The sequence below is a fragment of the Mchenga conophoros genome, linkage group LG3, assembly GCF_057382185.1.
Source record: "Mchenga conophoros isolate Kocher_MC1m ecotype Shallow Benthic linkage group LG3, M_conophoros_male_GT1.1, whole genome shotgun sequence".
In the NCBI taxonomy this organism is placed as follows: Eukaryota; Metazoa; Chordata; class Actinopteri; order Cichliformes; family Cichlidae; genus Mchenga; species Mchenga conophoros.
The window spans coordinates 52,375,233-52,395,882 of NC_140528.1; the positions used below are offsets into that span (position 1 = coordinate 52,375,233).

General features: G+C 39.5%; 1 protein-coding gene across 1 annotated transcript; it reads left to right on the forward strand.

Annotated features, from left to right (window-relative positions):
• The first annotated feature begins 1,248 nt into the window (after window positions 1-1,248).
• LOC146579407 (protein NLRC3-like) lies at window positions 1,249-15,276 on the forward strand. Its single transcript, XM_085269178.1, has 12 exons — window positions 1,249-1,425; window positions 2,645-2,674; window positions 3,388-3,516; window positions 3,634-3,756; window positions 4,607-4,735; window positions 5,400-5,478; window positions 5,648-5,867; window positions 7,062-8,856; window positions 8,945-9,118; window positions 9,577-9,750; window positions 12,520-12,566; window positions 13,671-15,276. Exons 2-12 carry the CDS (start codon window positions 2,667-2,669, stop codon window positions 14,210-14,212), a joined length of 3,420 nt encoding a protein of 1,139 aa, XP_085125304.1. The 5' UTR covers window positions 1,249-1,425; window positions 2,645-2,666; the 3' UTR covers window positions 14,213-15,276.
• The last annotated feature ends 5,374 nt before the right edge of the window (window positions 15,277-20,650 follow it).

Consider the following 20,650-nt stretch of genomic DNA (forward strand, 5'->3'; position numbering starts at 1 on the left):
TAATGGGCTTGGATTTACAACATTATAAATGAAATGTGCTCTATTTGGAAGCAGCAAGACCACCTTCCCCTTTCGATGTGTTGTGTGTGAGACTTTAAATCATCAAACTGTAAATTTTAAATTGCTATTGATCTCTTTACCCCTAGTCTTAAGTGTATATTTATTTTTTTACTCTTCTTATATATATATTGTTTGTTTACTTGCATTGCTGTAACTGGAGCCTCGTCGTCTCGTCTCTCTACATACTGGACTGTATGTAGCGGAGATGACAATAAAGTTTACTTTGACTTCAGCAGCGAGCAGGCGCACCGAGGGCTCTCGCGCTCACTTTTCGCGTATAGAATTTCGAAAAAACATCGGTGCAAATTATAAGTCTGTATCATGATGTCTGGTGTTTTCGTGTTTGTTGGTTTGTTTTTATTTTGTTTTATTTTGCGAGTTGGTTTTTAGATGCCGCACCAGCCCGCCCTCTCATCTCTGCGCCGCAAGCAGCAGGCGCACCTCGCAGACGAAGGGCGTCCTTACTCCCAGCAATGGGCGATAGAAAACCGATCGGAGCCTATGCCATTCCCAATATGCGCTGGCTGACGTCTGGGCAGCATGAGTACGGGCATTTTTTTTTTTTTTGCCGATGCCCGTGATGCCGCCCCCCACCACGATGCCGCCCCGGGCACCCGCCCGTGTCGCCCGTATCTAAAACCGCTACTGGGAGACAGATTCAAAGTTCAATAAAATAACTAAATGTCTTGATGTTCCTTACTTGAAGATACAACATCCACAGTGTTACATATTTTATAAAGGAGGATCAGCACAATGACAACAGCATCACTACATAAACCAAATTTAAAGTATTTAAGGGAAGTTAACTGGACATGAATTAAGTTTTTCCTTAAAGAAAAACAATTCTAAGTAAATGTTTCAGTCTTTTTGGTCAGATGTTGGTGCAAAATTACTGACCTAGCAAACATGTCAGGTTAGAATGCTACAAACACTGACGCTGGATAAAATCTAACTGAGGACTTTCAGTTCAGTTCAGAAGAAATGTGTCATTCTTCTATAAAAGTCATAACCTCGTAAGTGCGTACAGGTCACACTTTGAATCACCTTGCTGTTGAATTGTGCTATACAAATAAACTTGCCTTGCCTTAAATTAGGCTACCAGAATTATTTTTCTGGTTAAGCTGGAGGGCGTGACATAGAGCTGACCGCCGCTTAGTGCTTCTGCGTCTTTATAACGACCATAAAAAGCTGGCTGAAACTGATATGAAATTACTTTCAGAGCGAGCTGCCATGTTGGGTCTCACTGCTTCCTGAAAAGGGTTATTCCTGTGTTTTCTCATGGCGGTCCGTTAACGTTTCTGTTCAGCTGGACCGTTTCTGCATTATCGGTGGTTTCTGGATTAAATTCTGCACCGTTAATTGGAGGTAAAGTTGTACACCGTAAACCTTCATGCTCATCGGCTGCACTCTGTCGTTTTACGGTGTCCTAGGTTTTTCTCTCTTCTTCTTCAGAGTTTGTTTTCCTTTCTTCAAGCTATACAATTAACTTTATTAACGCACAGATTACATTTATGCGGTTTTATATTATTTATATTATTGTTCTCGGTCATCCGGGTCGAGTTACTGTAAAGAGCTTGGGGAAAAAAAGGCGACTGGACTGTTATTGTAACCAAATAAACTGCTGATGCGTCTTTGTTGCGAATTTATCGAAATAAACTCAATTTCCAGTTTATGTCGCACATTTTCACTCGTCTTTGAAGGCTTAGTCTTCTTTGTTTCCTATTATTATTTGGATTCACTGAGTTACGAAGATCCTGATTATATCTGCGTAGTTTGATAAATAACGAAAGTGAAACTAAAGATGACGCCGCCATCTCCCCAGGGACAAAAACAAGCAGTATAGACAGCAGTAAAAATGCACTACATGAAACATGGAAGTAAGTTAAGGTAGTAAAAAATAAGAAGTCAGTTAGGGTTCTCTGTGTTTAAATGCAGTAATTAGTATTTAAGGAACATTTTAAATCTGATTAAATTATGTTATTGATCGGAGTCTCCTTTGTTCCATATTTCATATGTGCCAAGATCTTTTCAGTGGGTCTGGAACACAGCTGTGACTCTGAGCCATGTTGCTGTAACTGCTTGATGCATTTTGTTGAATTAAGCAAAAAAAGGACGTGAAAGTTACACATAACATTATCAAAAATGCTCCGGATGATGAGTTTCTTTTTTCTGTTTTTCACCGTCCACTTTTCCCTAAAATAATTTCACGTGTTGAGATTCAGACCAAAGTCTTCTGCTTTGCCTCAGCCCGGAGTTTGTGGAGTGTGTGATACAGCCGCTCTGGATCATTTTCTTTTATTTAATAATACAGTACAATGCTATTTTAAATTAAATAAATTTTATGTATTACTTTATTTTTCCACAGTATTTTCTTCTGGATTTTTTTTAGCCACTTATGAATTTAATCACTTGTGGAATTGCCCATAAACATCTGTAAAAGCTCTTTAAAGCGCTGGTACTTTGTATCTATGTATCAGAGTATCCATATTATTGAATACACCACAACCTAATTAGAAACAAACAAATAAACAGAACACATCAACAGAAACAAACCAGATTAAAACTTGTTTCTCTCTTTGATCAGGTGACTGCAGGATTTGGCCAAAATGGAAAGGTATGACACTCAACACCACACATCCTTTTTAGTATAAGTGTTATTTATTCATACAGTGTCACTGAAAGCTTTACTCTATGATGGTTTGAAACTAAAGCTTATTTTTCCTACAGATTAAGATGCCTTTTAGGGTTATATATATTTACTAGAATAATATTTACAATGAACAACATTTCCCCTGATCTGCCTCATTATGAGATTTTCTTTAAAGAGAAAAGAAAGTGTTTTTACCACCTTATCAAAACGCTTCACTATAAAAGCAGCATCAATGTGAAATCATTTCAAAAGACTGCAGTAAATATTGGACTGGTGTGTTTTTGATACACATGTGCCATATAACCTATATTATAAATCTAGAGGTGCTGGTTATTATATTAGTCTTGTTTTTAGATCCAAAGAATACCTGCCTGCCTTTAGTCTTCACGGCCATTATAAGCTGTCCTCTAACATCCATAGATTTATGTGATCTGTTTCAGATCATAGGTTTCTTGCAGTTAAGCACCAACAAAAACAGATGAAAACAGATGTCTGAAGTCTTCCTGGAAACCAGAAAAGACTGAAGTGAACCAAAATAATTTAGTGTGAAGAGCTGTAAACTATATAGACCCAGTGTTTTTTTTCTTCTTCTTGTAAATAGTTTGTGCAGCATATCCTGCAGCTGAAGACTGTAAAGGTAATTTCCATCCCTGATGGTCTCCTTTTCTGCCTGCCAGGATCCATCAAAGACCAGAAACCATGGAAACTGAACAGGAACCTGAACTCAGCTGTGTGTCTGTGAAGAGTGATCGGTCAAAGGAAGCCATCGTTGTTTTCCAAGGAAGTGGATCTCCTTCAGATGATGAGTAAGATATAACCATTTGTCTAGCAGCTGTTGTAGCTGAAGAGTAAAGAAAAAGCAAAAAACAACAACAACAACAAAAAAAACCCATAAATTAATACTGATTGTCCACATTCCCCAGATCAGATTCCTCTGGTCCTAAACCTGGACTCAGCACGAGGAAGACGAAGGGTAGAATGAAGAGGAAGAGTTCAAAATTATATCCCACTGAAGTTAAAAGAAGAAAATCCTCCGCTGCACATAAGTAAGATATGATTATTTCCATACAGCGATTGTGGCTCAAGAGTTGGGAGTTCGCCTTGTAATCGGAAGGTTGCCGGTTCGAGCCCCGGCTCGGACAGTCTCGGTCGTTGTGTCCTTGGGCAAGACACTTCACCCGTTACCTACTGGTGGTGGTCAGAGGGCCCGGTGGCGCCAGTGTCCGGCAGCCTCGCCTCTGTCAGTGCGCCCCAGGGTGGCTGTGGCTACAATGTAGCTTGCCATCACCAGTGTGTGAATGTGTGTGTGAATGGGTGGATGACTGGATATGTAAAGCGCTTTGGGGTCCTTAGGGACTAGTAAAGCGCTATATAAATACAGGCCATTTACCATTTTACCATTTACATTACATATCTGCAGTAAGGAAAACCTAAAAACTGCTTTTGTTTCACTTACACCTTAAATTAAAGCTAAAAATAGATGAAAACTATTTTTGTCTAAAATGGTCAGTGTAAATAAAAAACAATCACATGTAGCTTCTCTAAAGGAAACACAGTTTACACACTACCACAGCAGACATTAAAGACGATGACAGAATTACTACTCATAGTTTTCAAATTTGGTCTTCAAGATCATTTCAGAGCTTCTACTTGACTTCATTAAATGTCTGTGTCTGAAAAAGAGATCCAGAAGCCCAACAGGCTAAAGAGAACAACAATCATTCCCTGTTATGAGCCTGAAACTACAGGCCTGCTGACTTCTTTTAGTTAATTCCACGTTGGATTGGACAGACTACAAGATATTTATAAATGCCTCATATCTTGTCCAGTAGTTAATAAAACTGAAGATTGAAAAGTGTATTTTCCTCCTTGATGGTCATTGTTTCTGTTTACCAGGACACATCATAAACCAGATGTCCCTGAACCTGGACTTGAAGCTGAACCCAGATGTGTGTCTGTAAAGAGTGATCGATCAAAGGAAGCCATCGTTGTCTTCAAAGGAAAGGGATCCCCTGCTGTTGAGAAGTAAGATTAAATGATGCCTAGTAGGAGTTATAGCTGACGTGTTTCCTTACTCCAGTCTGGTGAACTGGTGATAAAATGGTAACTTAAAGTAAGAATTGAAATATAAGGAAATCATTTTCTGTCTGAAAGATGAATTCAGTGTATCACTGTAATCCATACATGATATCAACATGAGCTTGGTATTGATCTTTCTCTTTGTAGGAACACTACTGATAAAAAATTAGTATGTGATTATTATTCTTGAGTATCAAAGAAAAGTCTTATTTTAATACTAACATTATTCAATAGTCACCTTTTGTTTATATTCATGTTTTATAGTACTTTTCAAAATCGGGTCTACAAAGTTTTTACAATGAAAAATTAAGAAACAACTATGTAAAACAAAACAAATTAGACATTTTTCCCTTTGATATCTATGGTGGTATGAAAGATGAAGAGAGAATGGCCGTTATATTGTTATTTCAAGCACTGTGAGTGTAGAATCCGCCTGCTGGTCAGACAGAGGATGAATTGAAGGCCTGCACTGTTACTCATGCAATGGTACTCTAGTAGAGTCCAAATTTTAAAAAGAGAGCTCGAGATGAACATAAATAGGTTAATTTTAAGACCTTTATAAAACAGACACACAAAGTCTAAGCTTTGATTCTTCACGTTGTCTCCATAGAGTTGTTCAGTCTGGCTCAGATGTCTCCTGCCCCCATCATGCCCCACAACATAAAACTGACCTGAGCCAAATATTTATGGTCTGTATATGTGAAACATTTATTTATTTGTTTTTTTACTATACAGCTTAAATCAAAAAGTAGATAAAAGTAATCTGCTTTCACTAGAGCTACATTTTAAACAGAAATAAAGCCAAAGCGTTACCTTCACTTCAGGAAATTTGTTCATTTGTCATTCATTCTGTTTCAGGGGCTGGAGGACAACATTGTCACTTTTGTGAAGAATGAGCTAAAGAAAATGCAAAATCATCTAAATGCAGAATCCCCTGAAAGTCAGAGAGAAGATGTGAAAATATTGGACAGTGAAGACGAGGAGCAGAGGAGGATCATTGGAGAGGCACTTCTGCAGATCACAGTTTATTTCCTGAGGACAATGAAACTGGAAGATCTGGCTGCCTGTCTGGAGAGCAGTAAGAGGATTTCTTTTCATAAATGCACCATTTAGGAGGACAGAACTGTTGTGTGTCCTGTATAGGGATGGGTATCGTTTAGGTTTTATCCGATACCGGTGCCAAACCGGTACTTTTGAAACGGTGCCGGTGCTTAAACGGTGCTCAAACCGGTGCTTAAAGAATGGAGAACACAAAATTGGTCCAAAAACCTCTCATGTTCAGCTGTTTTTTTGTAAAGAGATAACAATGTTAGCCTTTTCTGCAGCTATAGGGCATATATGGTATCACTCATGGCTGGAAGCAGTGCTTAAACAATGGAATAAAAACACAAACTTTGTCCAAAGACCTCTCATGTTTAACTGTTTTCCACTTTTGGCAGCACGGTGGCACGGTGGTTAGCACTGTTGCCGCACAGCAAGAAGGTCCTGAGTTCAATTCCACCGTCAAGCCGGGGTCTTTCTGTGTGGAGTTTGCATGCTCTCCCCGTGTTCGCGTGGGTTCCCTCCAGGTACTCCGGCTTCCTCCAACCGTCCAAAGATGTGCAGCTTGTGGGGATAGGTTAATTGGATAATCCAAATTGCCATTAGGTGTGAATGTGCGAGTGAATGTGAGTGTGAATGGTTGTCTGTCTCTGTGTGTTGGCCCTGTGACAGACTGGCGACCTGTCCAGGGTGTACCTCGGTGTGAGGTCTCGCAGCAAGCTATCAAATACGGTGCATTTTTCGGCTTAAAAAAAAAAACACTATGCGTCGCCAGGTGTTTCATCGGATTTGAGGTGTTACCTACTTTGACAGTATCACAGTATCAGCTTAAAGCACTTGTTGCAGGCTGCTGAGTTTGCATATTTTGCTGTGAAGTACAGCCAGACTTTTGACCGCTTCGCCTTGGGCATTTTTAATCTGTAGCTCTGCTCTAAAAGAACGTATGTACCTGGCCCCGCCTACTATCCTCGGAAACGTAAAATGATTGGCTAGAATTCAAATTGTGTGACATCTCAGGAAAAAAAAAAAGCACCGAAATAAAGCACCGAAATGTGCGCTGCTTTTCGGTCTGGTTACTACCCTTTATGCCATCATGGCACCGGATACCGGTACCGGTTCCCTAGTCCTGTATATTCAATACTTTAATAAAAATATATAACATTCTTACGATACTTTTATAAAAGAAATTATGGACTAACATTTATATTTGAATTTCTCTTTTTTTGCTTAGAAAACCCTTATTCAGGTTGTAGGTGTGAGCTTAAGTCTACCCTAAAGAAGAAGTTTGAGTGTGTGTTTGAGGGGATTGCTAAACCAGGAAACGCAACCAATCTGAATAAGATCTACACAGAGCTCTGCATCACAGAGGGAGGGACCGGAGTGGTCAACACTGAACATGAGGTCAGACAGCTTGAAATGTTTTCCTGGAAACCAAACAGACCAGAAACAACAATCAGGTGTGAAGACATATTTAAAGCTTCAACTGGAAGAGACAAACCAATCAGAACAGTTCTGACCAAAGGAGTGGCTGGCATCGGGAAAACATTCCTGACACAAAAGTTCACTTTGGACTGGGCTGAAGACAAGACCAACCAGGACATCCAGTTCATGTTTCCATTCTCATTCAGAGAGCTGAATTTACTGAAGGATAAAAAGTTCAGCTTAGTGGGACTTATTCATCACTTCTTCACTGAAATCAAAGAAGCAGGAATCTGTAACTTTAAAAAGTTCAAAGTTGTGTTCATCTTTGATGGTCTGGATGAGTGTCGACTTCCTCTGAACTTCCACATCACTGAGATCCTCACTGATGTTACAGAGTCCACATCAGTGGATGTGCTGCTGACAAACCTCATCAGGGGAAAGTTGCTTCCTTCTGCTCACATCTGGATAACCACACGACCTGCAGCAGCCAATCAGATCCCTGCTGAGTATATAGACATGGTTACAGAGATCAGAGGGTTCACTGACCCAAAGAAGGAAGAGTACTTCAGGAAGAGACTCAGAGACAAGGAAGAGGCCAACACCATAATCTCTCACATCAAGACATCACGAAGCCTCCACATCATGTGTCACATCCCAATCTTCTGCTTGATCACTGCTACAGTTCTAGAGAGTTTGTTAAAAACCAAACAGGCTGGAGGAAAGCTGCCCAAGACACTGACTGAGATGTACATTCACTTCCTGGTGGTTCAGACCAAAGTGAAGAACATCAAGCATGATGGAGGAGCTGAGACAGATCCTCTCTGGAGTCTAAAGAGTAAGAAGATGATTGAAGCACTGGGGAAACTGGCTTTTCAGGAGCTGAAGAAAGGAAACCTGATCTTCTATGAATCAGACCTGACAGAGTGTGGCATTAATGTCAGAGAAGCCTCAGTGTACTCAGGAGTGTTCACACAGATTTTTAAAGAGGAGGGGGGACTGTACCAAGAGAAGGTTTACTGTTTTGTCCATCTGAGCGTTCAGGAGTTTTTAGCTGCTCTTCATGTCCATCTGACATTCACCAACTCTGGTATCAACCTGCTGAAAGAAGAAGAAACAGCCTCAGTGCAGACTGGAGAATCTTCAGTAAGACATTTCTACCAGAGTGCTGTGGACAAGGCCTTAAAGAGTCCAAATGGACATCTGGACTTGTTTCTTCGCTTCCTCCTTGGTCTTTCACTGCAGACCAATCAGGATCTCTTACAAGGCCTGCTCACACAAAAAGGAATCAGCTCACAGATAAATCAGGATATGGTCAAATATGTTAAAGAAAGGATGAATGACACTCTCTCTCCTGAGAAAAGCATCCATCTGCTCCACTGTTTAAATGAATTGAATGATGACTCTATAGTGAAAGAGGTCCAGCATCACCTGAGTTCAGGACACCTGTCCAAAGTTGATCTCTCTCCTGCTCAGTGGTCAGCTCTGGTCTTCATCTTACTGTCATCAGAAACAGGTGTGGATGAGTTTGACTTGAGGAAATATTCAGCTTCAGAAGAGGCTCTTCTGCAGCTGCTGCCAGTGGTCACAGCCTGTAAGAAAGCCCAGTAAGTATCCAGTTTAAGCCTTTCAAGAGATTACTTTAAAGTGCTTCTTTTAAGAGTTTGGAAAGTTCTCTGATATTCACGTTTCCAGGTTGAGCGGCTGTAACCTCACAGAGAGAAGCTGTGAGGCTCTTTCCTCAATTCTAAGTTCTCAGTCCTCCAGACTGAGAGAGCTGGACATGAGTAACAACAACCTACAGGACTCAGGAGTGAAGCTGCTTTGTGTTGGACTTGGGAGTCCACACTGTATGCTGGAAACTCTCAGGTTAGCTGATTCTTTGTTTAAGAAAATGTGGGTATTTCACAACAACTGTCGTTATTTTATAGATTTTAAGATGTGGTTTCTGTTCTGATGTAAGCTCTGAAAGAGAACAGTAGAGTAGAAGTGAAACACACACTTCACAAATCAAAAAAACTATAACTTTATTTATGATTTAGTGTAGATTTATTCCAAACGGCTCTCATATTTTCGAATGTGTAACATACAGACGATTTGTCACATAGCATCGGTATGTTACGTTTTTGGATGAGAACGTGTCCGTCATAGTAAAAAAGACAGAAAATAATTATGTTTTTTGTTGTTTTTTTTTAAATTTGAGTACAGAAAAGCCAGTTAGTGTGTTTTTAACAACTTTAACTAGAATCAGAATCTGTTAGTTCGACTGTACATCATCAAATTCAGAGCAGTTCCTAACAATGATGTGACATGTTGTATGTTTGAAGGCTGTCAGGCTGTCAGATCACAGGAACAGGCTTCCCCTCTCTGGACACAGCTGTGCGCTCCAATCCCTCCTATTTGAAAGAGCTGGACTTGAGCTATAATCATCCAGGAGACTCAGGAATGAAGCTTTTGTCTGATCTAAAGAAGGATCCACATGTGAAACTGGAAATACTCTGGTAGGAAAACAGGAAATACAACTGGAAAAATCTATTTTTTCTCCAACATATTGTAACAAAGAGCAGATATTTTGAATTTTTGATTTGTTTAACCCCAGTTATGACAGGTGTCTTTGTGATGGTTCTGGGTCTGTGACACAGGGTTTTGAGGGTTTTTTTTTTTTGCTGCTTCCTGTTGTGTACCCATGTCCTTTGTGCTCCACACAGTCACAGCCATACCTCCCTGTTTTTAGTCAGATGAGGCGCCAGGGTTTCCATTTTCACGAAGAAGTCATCTGTGGGTGTGGGCACACCCGGGAACACAGATTAACAGAAACTAATTGATGAGACAGGAAGCAAACACACATGAGATGAGGAACTTTCAAAATAAAACAGGAATTAAGAGTATACTGACTGTGACAGAGACACATGAACCTGACCGAGACAGAAAGGTAGACAAACATGGAGACAGAGGAATACAAACACAAAGACAGAGACTCAAGGAGTGACAGAGGGAAAGCAGGGAACAAACTGAAACTCCAGGAATCAAAATAAACAATCACTATAACCAGGAATATGAAAGAGCAGAAACAAAAATAAGCACAACTGCATAATAAGTAATGAAGAAACCCAGGAACACTAAATCAAAGACGCCTACCCTAAAAACTTTCAATTATAAAAATATGAGAATAATAAAGATCAGTCAGAACTTAGAGTCCAAACACAAACGCTGGATCGAAGCCCCAGGACTATATGACAGGGTCAGCAGCAGTCTAAATGAACTGGAGGGGCAATTAACTTTGAAAGGTTGACATTTGACTCTTTTTGCCATTTCAAATAAAAAAAAAAAGCAATGTATATTTGCAACTATACAGTCACAGTATACTCAGAAGGAAATATATCCATGGTTAAAATAAGTACAAAAATATCTGTGTTAGACTGTAGAAGCAAGAGACAAGCTGTACACACATATTCTCTCAATGAACTCACCACACACAGCTGACTTTGAAGACAATATCTTCAGCATATTCACATGATGATGAATGAAAGACTTTCCATGATGCTCATGCTTCCCTGCCCTGTTATTCCCACTGACACTTCTGGTAGAAACATCTCATAAACAACAGGAGAAAGACTCAGACGGAGTTTAGAGGTTGCACAGGGTGATATGTTTGCTCAGATTTTGAAAGGTATTGGACAATCTCCAAAAGTTGATTCTGTTCATCTGGACGTAGCGTTTTTGTGGGAGAAACGTTTCGTCACTCATCCAACTGACTTCTTCAGTCTCAGCTGACTGCAGGTTTCCCCAACCTTATAAACAGTACATTTGCATAATGACTGAAACCAGCCCACTGAAGGAACAATGGGCTGGGAGGACAATGTGACAGTTATGTTGTGACTGGTCAGAATTAGCCAACAAAAGTTAATACATGTTTTATTATTCATGTTTTCTTCATCTTCGTCTTCTTCGTCTTCATAATGGATTGCATTTATATAGCGCTTTTCTACGCACCCAAAGTGCTTTACAATTCCACTATTCATTCACTCAAATTCACACACTTTTAACCCTTTCACATATAGTGGTCACAACAGTGGACAGCTATTCAAAGGCTATTTTCTTGTATTTGTGTCAGTGTACATGGTATACTGGCACTAGTACATTCACGTTGTTGTAAAAAGCATGATAATATATTAAGTAATCCAACGTATTCAGAATACGTTACTGTCATTGAGTAACGTAACGGAGTACGTTACAGAATACATTTTGGGGCATGTATTCTGTATTCTGTAATGGAATACGTTTTAAAAGTAACCTTCCCAACACTGTCCCCCACCAATGCTGGGGCAACAGTGACAAAGACAGAAACAGACTCAGACCCAAATAACTTGAAGCCTGAACACAGCAGTCTTTTCTCAAAATGTTTTGTTCTATATATTGATTTGTTTTGTGTTGCACTGAATAACTAAGCAACTGAAACATCCTCACACATGTTAACAGAGACAGAACATAGTATTTGAAGCACATTGTTTATTGTAGTGACAGAAACACAGGGAGGCAGAAAATAAAGCAGACTGAAACCAAGAAATGCTGCTGCAAGAAAGTATGAAACCAATACAGAATATGGAGAATAATCAAAAATTCAAAACCAGAAAAAACCCAAACATCCCAAAACTCCAAACTCTGAGTCTAAAACCCAGGGATCATGACATTATGTAACCCTGTTTCATTGTCCCCTCCAGATTTATTTTCCCTTGCCAATGTTTAGGGTCAGATTGTCTTCCCAGACTGACTCTCAGTCTGGAGCTTACTGTGTACCTTTATGCCAATAAATGCAGAACCACTGTAAGCTTTGAAACAGGATTTTCACTTTCCTGGTGCCAAATAAAAGTGAAGTAAGTACTTGCATTTCATGCGGTGCAGATACAGTCATGTGAAAAAGTAAGAATTCTTCTTAAGTTATTCAATTCCTACTCATTGTTGAGGTGATCCTACAGGGGTGCACTGTTTTATACAGTGTTATTTATACAGGATCTTTTTTTTTACACGTCTTCAATGTCCTCAGGTTGTATTTAGGTCATTTAAGAACCTAATACAGACCTGATAATTAAAAGAAACGTGCTTACGATACATAAAAAAAAAAAATCCAACCTTAGAACTAAATGAGAAACTATGATCATTTTCAATTTATTGTGAGATAAAATAAAGTGCAAGCTTATTTCTCTAGAAGAGATGAATCAGAGAATATAAAGGCCATGTTTTCACACTAAAAGATGATGTGCTTATTTCAGTGTGGAGCCTGAAGGAGTCCAGTGGATGAGACCAGGTCTAAGAAAATGTAAGTGTGTTTTTGATTTACTAGCTGTATTTACATCATTTTTTCACACATTATATGCATCTCTGCTAAATATCTTTTATCATATATTTTATAAAAAATTGTTTCAGTTATTTAATTCCACAACTAAAAACCCATTTTTGATACAATCTTAAAACATCACAAAGTTTTGCATACTGGTTTTTCTTCTTCATAAACTAACGTGAAAACCAATTAAACCCTTTCTTCATTATCTGGTGAAGAAACGTGGCCACATAGTCAACTAGAATTTTCTATTCAGATATAATTTTGCTAGTGGTAAGATTGGCATGGCTAGAGGAACAGCTGTAACAGCGCCAACCTCGTGATTAGTTTATAATATTTGGTGCGAAATCAAAGTTACCAGAGAGGGGGGGGGAGATTTATTAAATTATTGATCTACTTTAAACAGAATTTGGCTTCATGAGTCAGGTTGTAATTCATCTGTGTTAACTAGCATTAGCTAATGTACCGATGATCAGATTTGAGAATGAAGACAGAAAAATCTTTCCATAAATCAAATACACTGCTGATGCTGACTGATTCTGATGATGACCTGATTTTTGACTGAAAGGCAAATGTAAAGTTTGGCTCTGTTAACACTAAACTACCAAGGAGAATATTTTTACCCATCAGCATTTTAAAAATCCTGTCACCACAGGAGATATTTTCACTGTGTAGAAATCAGTGTAAAACAACTCTGGCACTCCTAGTTGCCTAGCAACACATTTACATGCATTTTGATGTGCACATAAAATGAAAATAATCAAATCACATAACATCACTTTGATGTTTGTGTTTAGTGTTGGTGGTGCACCTTAGACGTGAACTGAATGTGAATGCAAAGCCTCTATAATAATAGTTATATGTTCATATATATTCCAGTCACTTCCCTTTTGAATTAATTATTGTTGATAATTTTAAATTTTAAGATTTTTTTTCTATTTTTCATTCACACTCATCATCACACTGCCTGCATCCTTGAATGTTTAAGCAATAGAACACAAAATATGAGGACCACATTTACTGTTACACATTGGCTATAATTAATTATTTGCTATATACACTGTGTCTTATTGTCCCTTTTAGATTTCTGTGATCTGACGCTGGATTCAAACACAGCACACAAGAACCTCAAACTGTCTGATGGAAACAAGGAGGTGACACATGTGGAAGAAGATCAGCTGTATCCTGATCATGATCTTAGATTTAATCACTGGCTTCAGCTGCTGTGTACCAACAGTCTGACTGGTCGCTGTTACTGGGAGGTCGAGTGGAGAGGAGAGGTTCATGTTGCTGTAGTTTATGGAAGAATCAGACGGAAAGGAGATGGTGATGAAAGCAGATTTGGAAGGACTTACCAATCCTGGAGTCTCTACTGCAGTGATGACAGGGGTTACTATGTAGATCACAATTACATAGCAAGAGCCATCCCTCTGCTCTCCTCACCTCTCTGTCACAAAGTAGCAGTGTATGTGGACAGTTCTGCAGGAATTGTATCCTTCTACAGCATCTCCTCATATAAACTGATCCACCTGCACACCTTCAACACCACCTTCACTGAACCTGTATATGCTGGGTTTAGAGTGAAGCCTGACTCTAGTATCCACCTCTGTGCTGACTCAGAATAATGAACTTACTGTGCAGAGAAATATTCTCACATTAGTATTTCATACTTTTCCTCACTTAAATATTATGAACCTTAAATATATCAGGTAAACTGTCTGATACGTTGTACATATATTGGCTTGGTTTGTAGCCCCGAGTTGTTGAATGAGATTCTCCTGAAAAAAATCATCTTATTGTCTTTGGTGCCTATTTTTTAAGAGCACTTGTCAGTTTCTATTATGCGTCACAGTTTAAATAGGAAAGAGGAACTTTACTTTAAAATCTGTTGCATTACTATTATCAACTATTATATTTGTTCCATTATACACATTTTAATAATGTTTAGACTGATGGATGAAATCCTTGGAACAGAAAATGTAGACATTTTAGATGTTGATGAGTTAGACTTTGTGAGGAGGAGAGCTGCAGGCTTCAGATTTTGTGTTTAGGCTTAATTTCTTACATTGCATTACTATACATTTGTGTTTTTCTCTCTTGTTATGCAAATTAATTAACATTTCACTACAATTAATTCCTGGAAAAAGGCGATATCACCACCATGTGACCAGTTTTCATAACAATTGATCCAAATGGTTCTGGATCCAAAAAAAAATTATTAATTTCTGATGATCTAAATGTAGCTTTAAATACTACTGACACGAGTGCACCTTATGGAGGTTGTAACTGGAGGCCTTGGAGACATCTCTCTTCATTTCATATTCAGTAAAAACAGTCTGACTTATTGATGACCTCCAGTCTGTGTTTCTCGACTGATCTAAGGAGCTTGGAAAGAAAAGCGTCTGGACTTCTTAAAGTTACTACGATGACTGAGAACCTTCACAAACGTATTTCTCGACTGATCAGAAACTGTTTTTCAATCTCAGATTTGGTTTTTATTCTGTGTGAAAAACACAATCCTGATTTGTAACAGAAAAGGGAAGGTGAAGACAAAAGAAATATGTAAAGAGTAGGATTTTTTTCTTGTTGACGAAGGTGTTTTTACTTCTCCAGTGTATAAATGTGTGTAATTAATTTAAAACCTTTGTCAGTTTAAATATTCTCCAACTGAATTTAAAAACAGCTGTTTTTAAATTCAGTTGGAGAATATTTAAACACAGCTGTTTTTTAAATAAATTTTAATAAAGGACTGTTTGTCTGGTACTATGTTGCACTGTTTATATGAAACACTAAAATGAAACTGTTTATATGTGTATAAACTGTACACTGTATCCAGAGAGACAAAAACAAAAACGGAGGAAAAACAGACAGGAAGATATTTTTAAAGCATCTTTGTAAACATTTATACAACAAGTGTACATTTTCTGTACAGTATATGAGGGGAAAAGCGAGAAGCAGAAAGACTCGTTCCAACTTTCATTCTATCAGTTTCTCCTCTCATCACATAAATACCTGAGCAGTGACAGAGACCGCGACTGCAGCATTTCTCATCAGAACACAAAATACTGAGAACCATCCACACTTTTGTGGGACTTCAGATCTCGTCCAGCATAATTCAAAGCCTTGTTGATAACAATAATATAAATTGTGTGGTGTGAAGTTCTGGAGAGTTGCAGGGTTGTAGGTCAAAGAAATAGTAGGGGAACACTCCCGCTTTGATCGTTTCTGCTCTTCTTCTCTTTTTTCTAAACTGAGCACCTGATGGTTTTGAACTTTTCTTGTCCATCTTTTATTGGTTTTAATTTTGCACGCCAGTGAACACCCATCCCCCAACCCGAGGATCACCACAACATAACCTAACAGACCTTAGTTCACAGATTCGCTTTGTCTACGGTTTATTTCTGGGATTTCACACAACCCAGGATTCAAATCATGAATACATAAACGGCTTGGATTTACATCATTATGGATGAAATGTGAAATATTTGGAAGCAGCCGCCCCTGTCCCCTTTCGACTCTAAATTATAAATTTTAAATTGTTATTGATCGTCGTCTCGTCTCTATATACTGGACTGTATGGAGCGGAGATGACTTTGTTTGACTTCAGCAGCGAGCAGACACACCGAAGGCTCTCGCACTCACTTTTCGCGTTGAAATTTCAAAAAATAAATTATAAGTCTGTATCATAATCGGTCGAGGCACGATGTGCCGGGAAAGCGGTGTTCCACCCGGCTGTAGTAGGTCTCGACCTAAGAATGCGGCTAAAAGTTTTGCGAGATCTCGCAAAAGTTTTGCAAGATCCCGAGTTTGTTTTGCGAGATATCGCAAAAGTCTGTCTTAATTTTTTTTCTCTCCCATGTCCCCTGCGGGGCTCCGTACCTCTCTGATCAACATAAGTGGAAATCTAAATTTGTCCCAGCACTGGATCAATAGTTATGTTAGCAGTTAGCTGCTACCTAAACTGGAGAGTGAGAGGAAGTGACATCACAGAACTCTCCAATGAGTGAAAAACAAGAGTGCTCTGAGCCTGTTGAATAGACAGAGTTCAGTGGAAATCATTATGAGTTATACACAGGAGAATACTTTAGTATATAATCCCCCTGGTGATCCATGTTTTATAAACGAAATATTGAATGGCTCTTACAAATAAGCCTCTAATTATTTTAAGTGGTGACAAAGCAACTTTACATACATTTTAATAAAATAACCATTACATTAGTAACAAACTCAAAAAAGTACAAATAACACTCTTTCAGTAGTTTAAGAATTAACATTCGTCTGCTGCCTCACAAACAAAAAAGATCTTAGTTTCAGGTGTAATGAACATGTCTGGGAAGATTTCTAGAATCCAGGATTGACAACAATAACAACACCATCAGGTGAAAAGCTTCTCTCCTTATTTCCTCTCTTACAACAATGGTAACTCTCCTACCCACCTCTGTCAAAGAGCCCAGCTGTAAATATTATACCTGCCAGTCCAGGCCATCACCCTGCTTGTGCTGTAGGAAAGATTTTAGGTGCATCGCAGTCAATTCCACTGATAATTTACAGAAACTGACACAAGGAACTGAATATCTGTGTCTGATTATTTTATTTCATTTTCAGTAAACAAGTTAACTAGAAGTAAAATAAATAAAAATAACATATTTTATAACAAAAAACCCCAAAAATTTTAATCCGTTATAAACAGCAAAAACACAAAATTTCAGATTTAACTACTCACAAAATTAAAACTGTAAACAAATAAACAAATTTGTCATTTACCTCTCCAAACATCTGAAACTGCTCAAATGATCAAATGAAGAGACAGCTTTTTCACTACCATAGTAAAAACATGTAGTTTCCTTTTTTCAAAGTCCATCTTTCATGGGCTCGTATGGAGACTCATATCCACTGAGCTTTTTTGTGCTTCTCAGCTGCTCCTGTTTGAGTTCAGCCTCCACGTTAATCTCTGGTTTACTTCAGCAAGCCGATGGCCACATGTAGCTTCATGGAGGGTGGTTGCATCAGTTTACAAACATGCTGGATCTTGCTGGAAATGTTAAACCATGGCTGTACAGAAGCCCAGGAAAGCCCCCGGACCAGACAGCGTCTCACCCTCCTGCCTCAAAACCTGTGCTGAACAGCTGGCTCCCATCTTTACTCGCATCTTCAACAGATCCCTGGAGCTGTGTGAAGTTCCCTCCTGCTTCAAACGCTCCACCATCATCCCTGTTCCCAAGAAACCCACCATCACAGGACTGAATCACTACAGACCTGTCGCCTTGACGTCTGTGGTCATGAAATCCTTTGAACGACTGGTGTTAGCCCATCTGAAAGACATTACAGGCCACCAGCTGGACCCTCTGCAGTTTGCCTACTGGGCAAACAGGTCGGTGGATGATGCAGTGAACATGGGGCTGCATTACATCCTGCAACACCTTGACCGCCCGGGAACTTATGCCAGGGTCCTGTTTGTGGACTTTAGTTCAGCTTTTAACACCATTGTGCCTGAACTTCTTTCCTCCAAACTCTCCCAGCTCAGCGTGTCACCAGCTACCTGTCAGTGGATCACCAGCTTCCTGACAGACAGAAAGCAGCAAGTGAGGCTGGGGGAGATCACCTCTGAAACCCGGTCCCTCAGTATTGGTGCCCCTCAAGGATGTGTCCTCTCACCACTACTGTTCTCCCTCTACACTAACGACTGCACCTCCAAGAACTCGGCTGTCAAACTCCTAAAGTTTGCAGATGACACCACTGTCATTGGCCTCATTCAAGATGGTGATGAGTCTGCATACCGGCAGGAAGTTGAGCGGCTGGTACTCTGGTGCAGTCAGCACAATCTCGAGATGAACACTCTTAAGACTGTAAAGATGACAGTGGACTTCAGGAGACATCCCTCAACTCTGCTCCCCCTCACCATATCAGACAGCCCTGTGTCAACTGTGAAGACCTTCAAGTTCCTGGGTACAACCATCTCCCAGGACCTGAAGTGGGAGACCAACATCAACTCCATCCTCAAAAAGACCCAGCAGAGGATGTACTTCCTGAGACAACTGGGGAAGTACAGTCTTCCACAGGAGCTGCTGATCCAGTTCTACACTGCGGTCATTGAGTCTGTCCTGTGCTCCTCCATCACAGTCTGGTATGGAGCAGCCACTAAACAGGACAGGAGCAGACTGCAGCGGACTGTACGGGCAGCAGAAAGGATCATCAGCGCCCCCCTGCCCTCCATCCAGGATCTGTACCTCTCAAGAACCAGGAAACGGGCAGGGAAAATCATCACAGACCCCTCACACGCTGCACACAGACTTTTTGACCTGCTGCCCTCTGGCAGACGGTACAGAAGCCTGCAGACCAGGACCACCCGACACAGGAACAGTCTCTTTCCCCTCGCCATCTCCCTTCTTAACAGTTGACCTGTCACACTGCTCCCCCTGCCAGACTGCAGCTGCACCTTATGTACATTTTGTAGTATTCATTCCACCTCATTCATTTCTGTATTTTATGTATATAAGTTTAGATTCGTTATTTATAGTTGGTTTTCACAGCTTGTGTATGTATGTGTAATGCGTATATATAGACACGTGTGTGTGTGTGTGTGTGATTTACATTGCTGTGCTTGAGAGCCACCATCTACCGGAACCAAATTCCCTGTATGTGTCTGCACATATACTTGGCCAATAAACACGATTCTGTTCTGTTCTGTACAAATGCAACAGAATCCAGCCTCCTCAGCCCAAGACCACAGGGTGAGGAGGCTTTGATGAAAATCTTGAGCTTGTGCTTCAGATAAAGGTGCCTCTGCTTGTTTGTTTTTATACTAATTATTTTTCTATTTACCCTTTAGTTGTATAGTTCATCATCTAATGCTTTTCTGCAGTTAGATAATGCACTGCAGTCCTGTAAAATACTTATGTTCATTTTTGATTGCATTAAACTACTCCATGAGAGAAGAAACTGAAAATAACTCACGTGATTCTCCCCCGTTTTCAGGAGTGTGACATCCAAGATGAGAAGCAGCATATGTTCAAGAGCAAGAAATATACAAACCTTGAGTGAGAGCAATGTTTTAAAAAAGAAAGAAATACAGAAAAAAATATTTCAGTGCAAAATCGACATTAAACATCTTTTTACCTGCAGGACTTTACAACATTTAAAATGTAATCACGCCAACTCCAGAAATGTAGATTATGAGTAAAACATTCAGACTGAAATTTAAAAAAAAATTTAAAAAGCCAATCACATGTTGCTACGCTGAATAACCCTCATACGCATCCGGGCTTTCGGTCACACACGTCCCTGCTGCCTCAGTTTGAACTTGCTGCATTTTTGCTGAATAGTGCTACTCATGTTTTTTTTAGAGATTTACTGCAGATTTCTCCCTTTGAAGCCATCCATCGATTGCTGGTTGTAGCTTCAGAAGCCTCTTATTAGCCTCTTTGTTACTGAATCCGTTTGATCAGAATTCTAGGCCTGAATGGACAGTTAACAGATTTTCAACAGGGCAGCTATATTTACAGAAGAGCTGCTGCTTTGCCTTTTTTTTTTTTTGCCCTTTTTGCTTTGTCCTCATGTCTTTCTTTGAGGTTTTCTTCTGTTCATTTCAGTAACTGGCTTTACAGTTTATTGATTGTCTCATGCAAAACCAACTTTGATTTCTGCGGTGCTCCAGGAAGTTTGATCAGTGACATTACCTGCTCTAAACTGAAGATTTAATTTAGATGTTTCTGAAGAGTCTCATTTGTGTTACACAAGTGTACACTCTGAAAAATGCTGGGCTAAAAATAACCCAATTTGTAACCCAGTGCTGGGTCAAATATGGACCGAAAGAATGCTGGGTTGTTTCGACTTAACAGGGTTGGGTTATTGGTTTGACCCAGGACACTGGGTTAGGATAACTATCCAAAAATTGGGTTAAATTGACCAGTGTTTACAGCTGAGGCTAATATACAAAATTGACTCAAAACTCAGCACCCATCACAAGGGTTATATTACCATTAGCATTTGAATTAATATTGCTGCTAACTTTAAAATTCAGCATATAAAAACTAGATTTTCTCAAAACTACTTTTATTGCCATA

What these genes read in the sequence shown, in the direction of transcription:
- LOC146579407 (XM_085269178.1), top strand. An exon ending in GGATCCCCTGCTGTTGAGAA is followed by an intron (nt 4,736 to 5,399) that starts GTAAGATTAAAT and finishes TTGTCTCCATAG; the next exon opens with AGTTGTTCAGTCTGGCTCAG. An exon ending in TGTATGCTGGAAACTCTCAG is followed by an intron (nt 9,119 to 9,576) that starts GTTAGCTGATTC and finishes GTATGTTTGAAG; the next exon opens with GCTGTCAGGCTGTCAGATCA.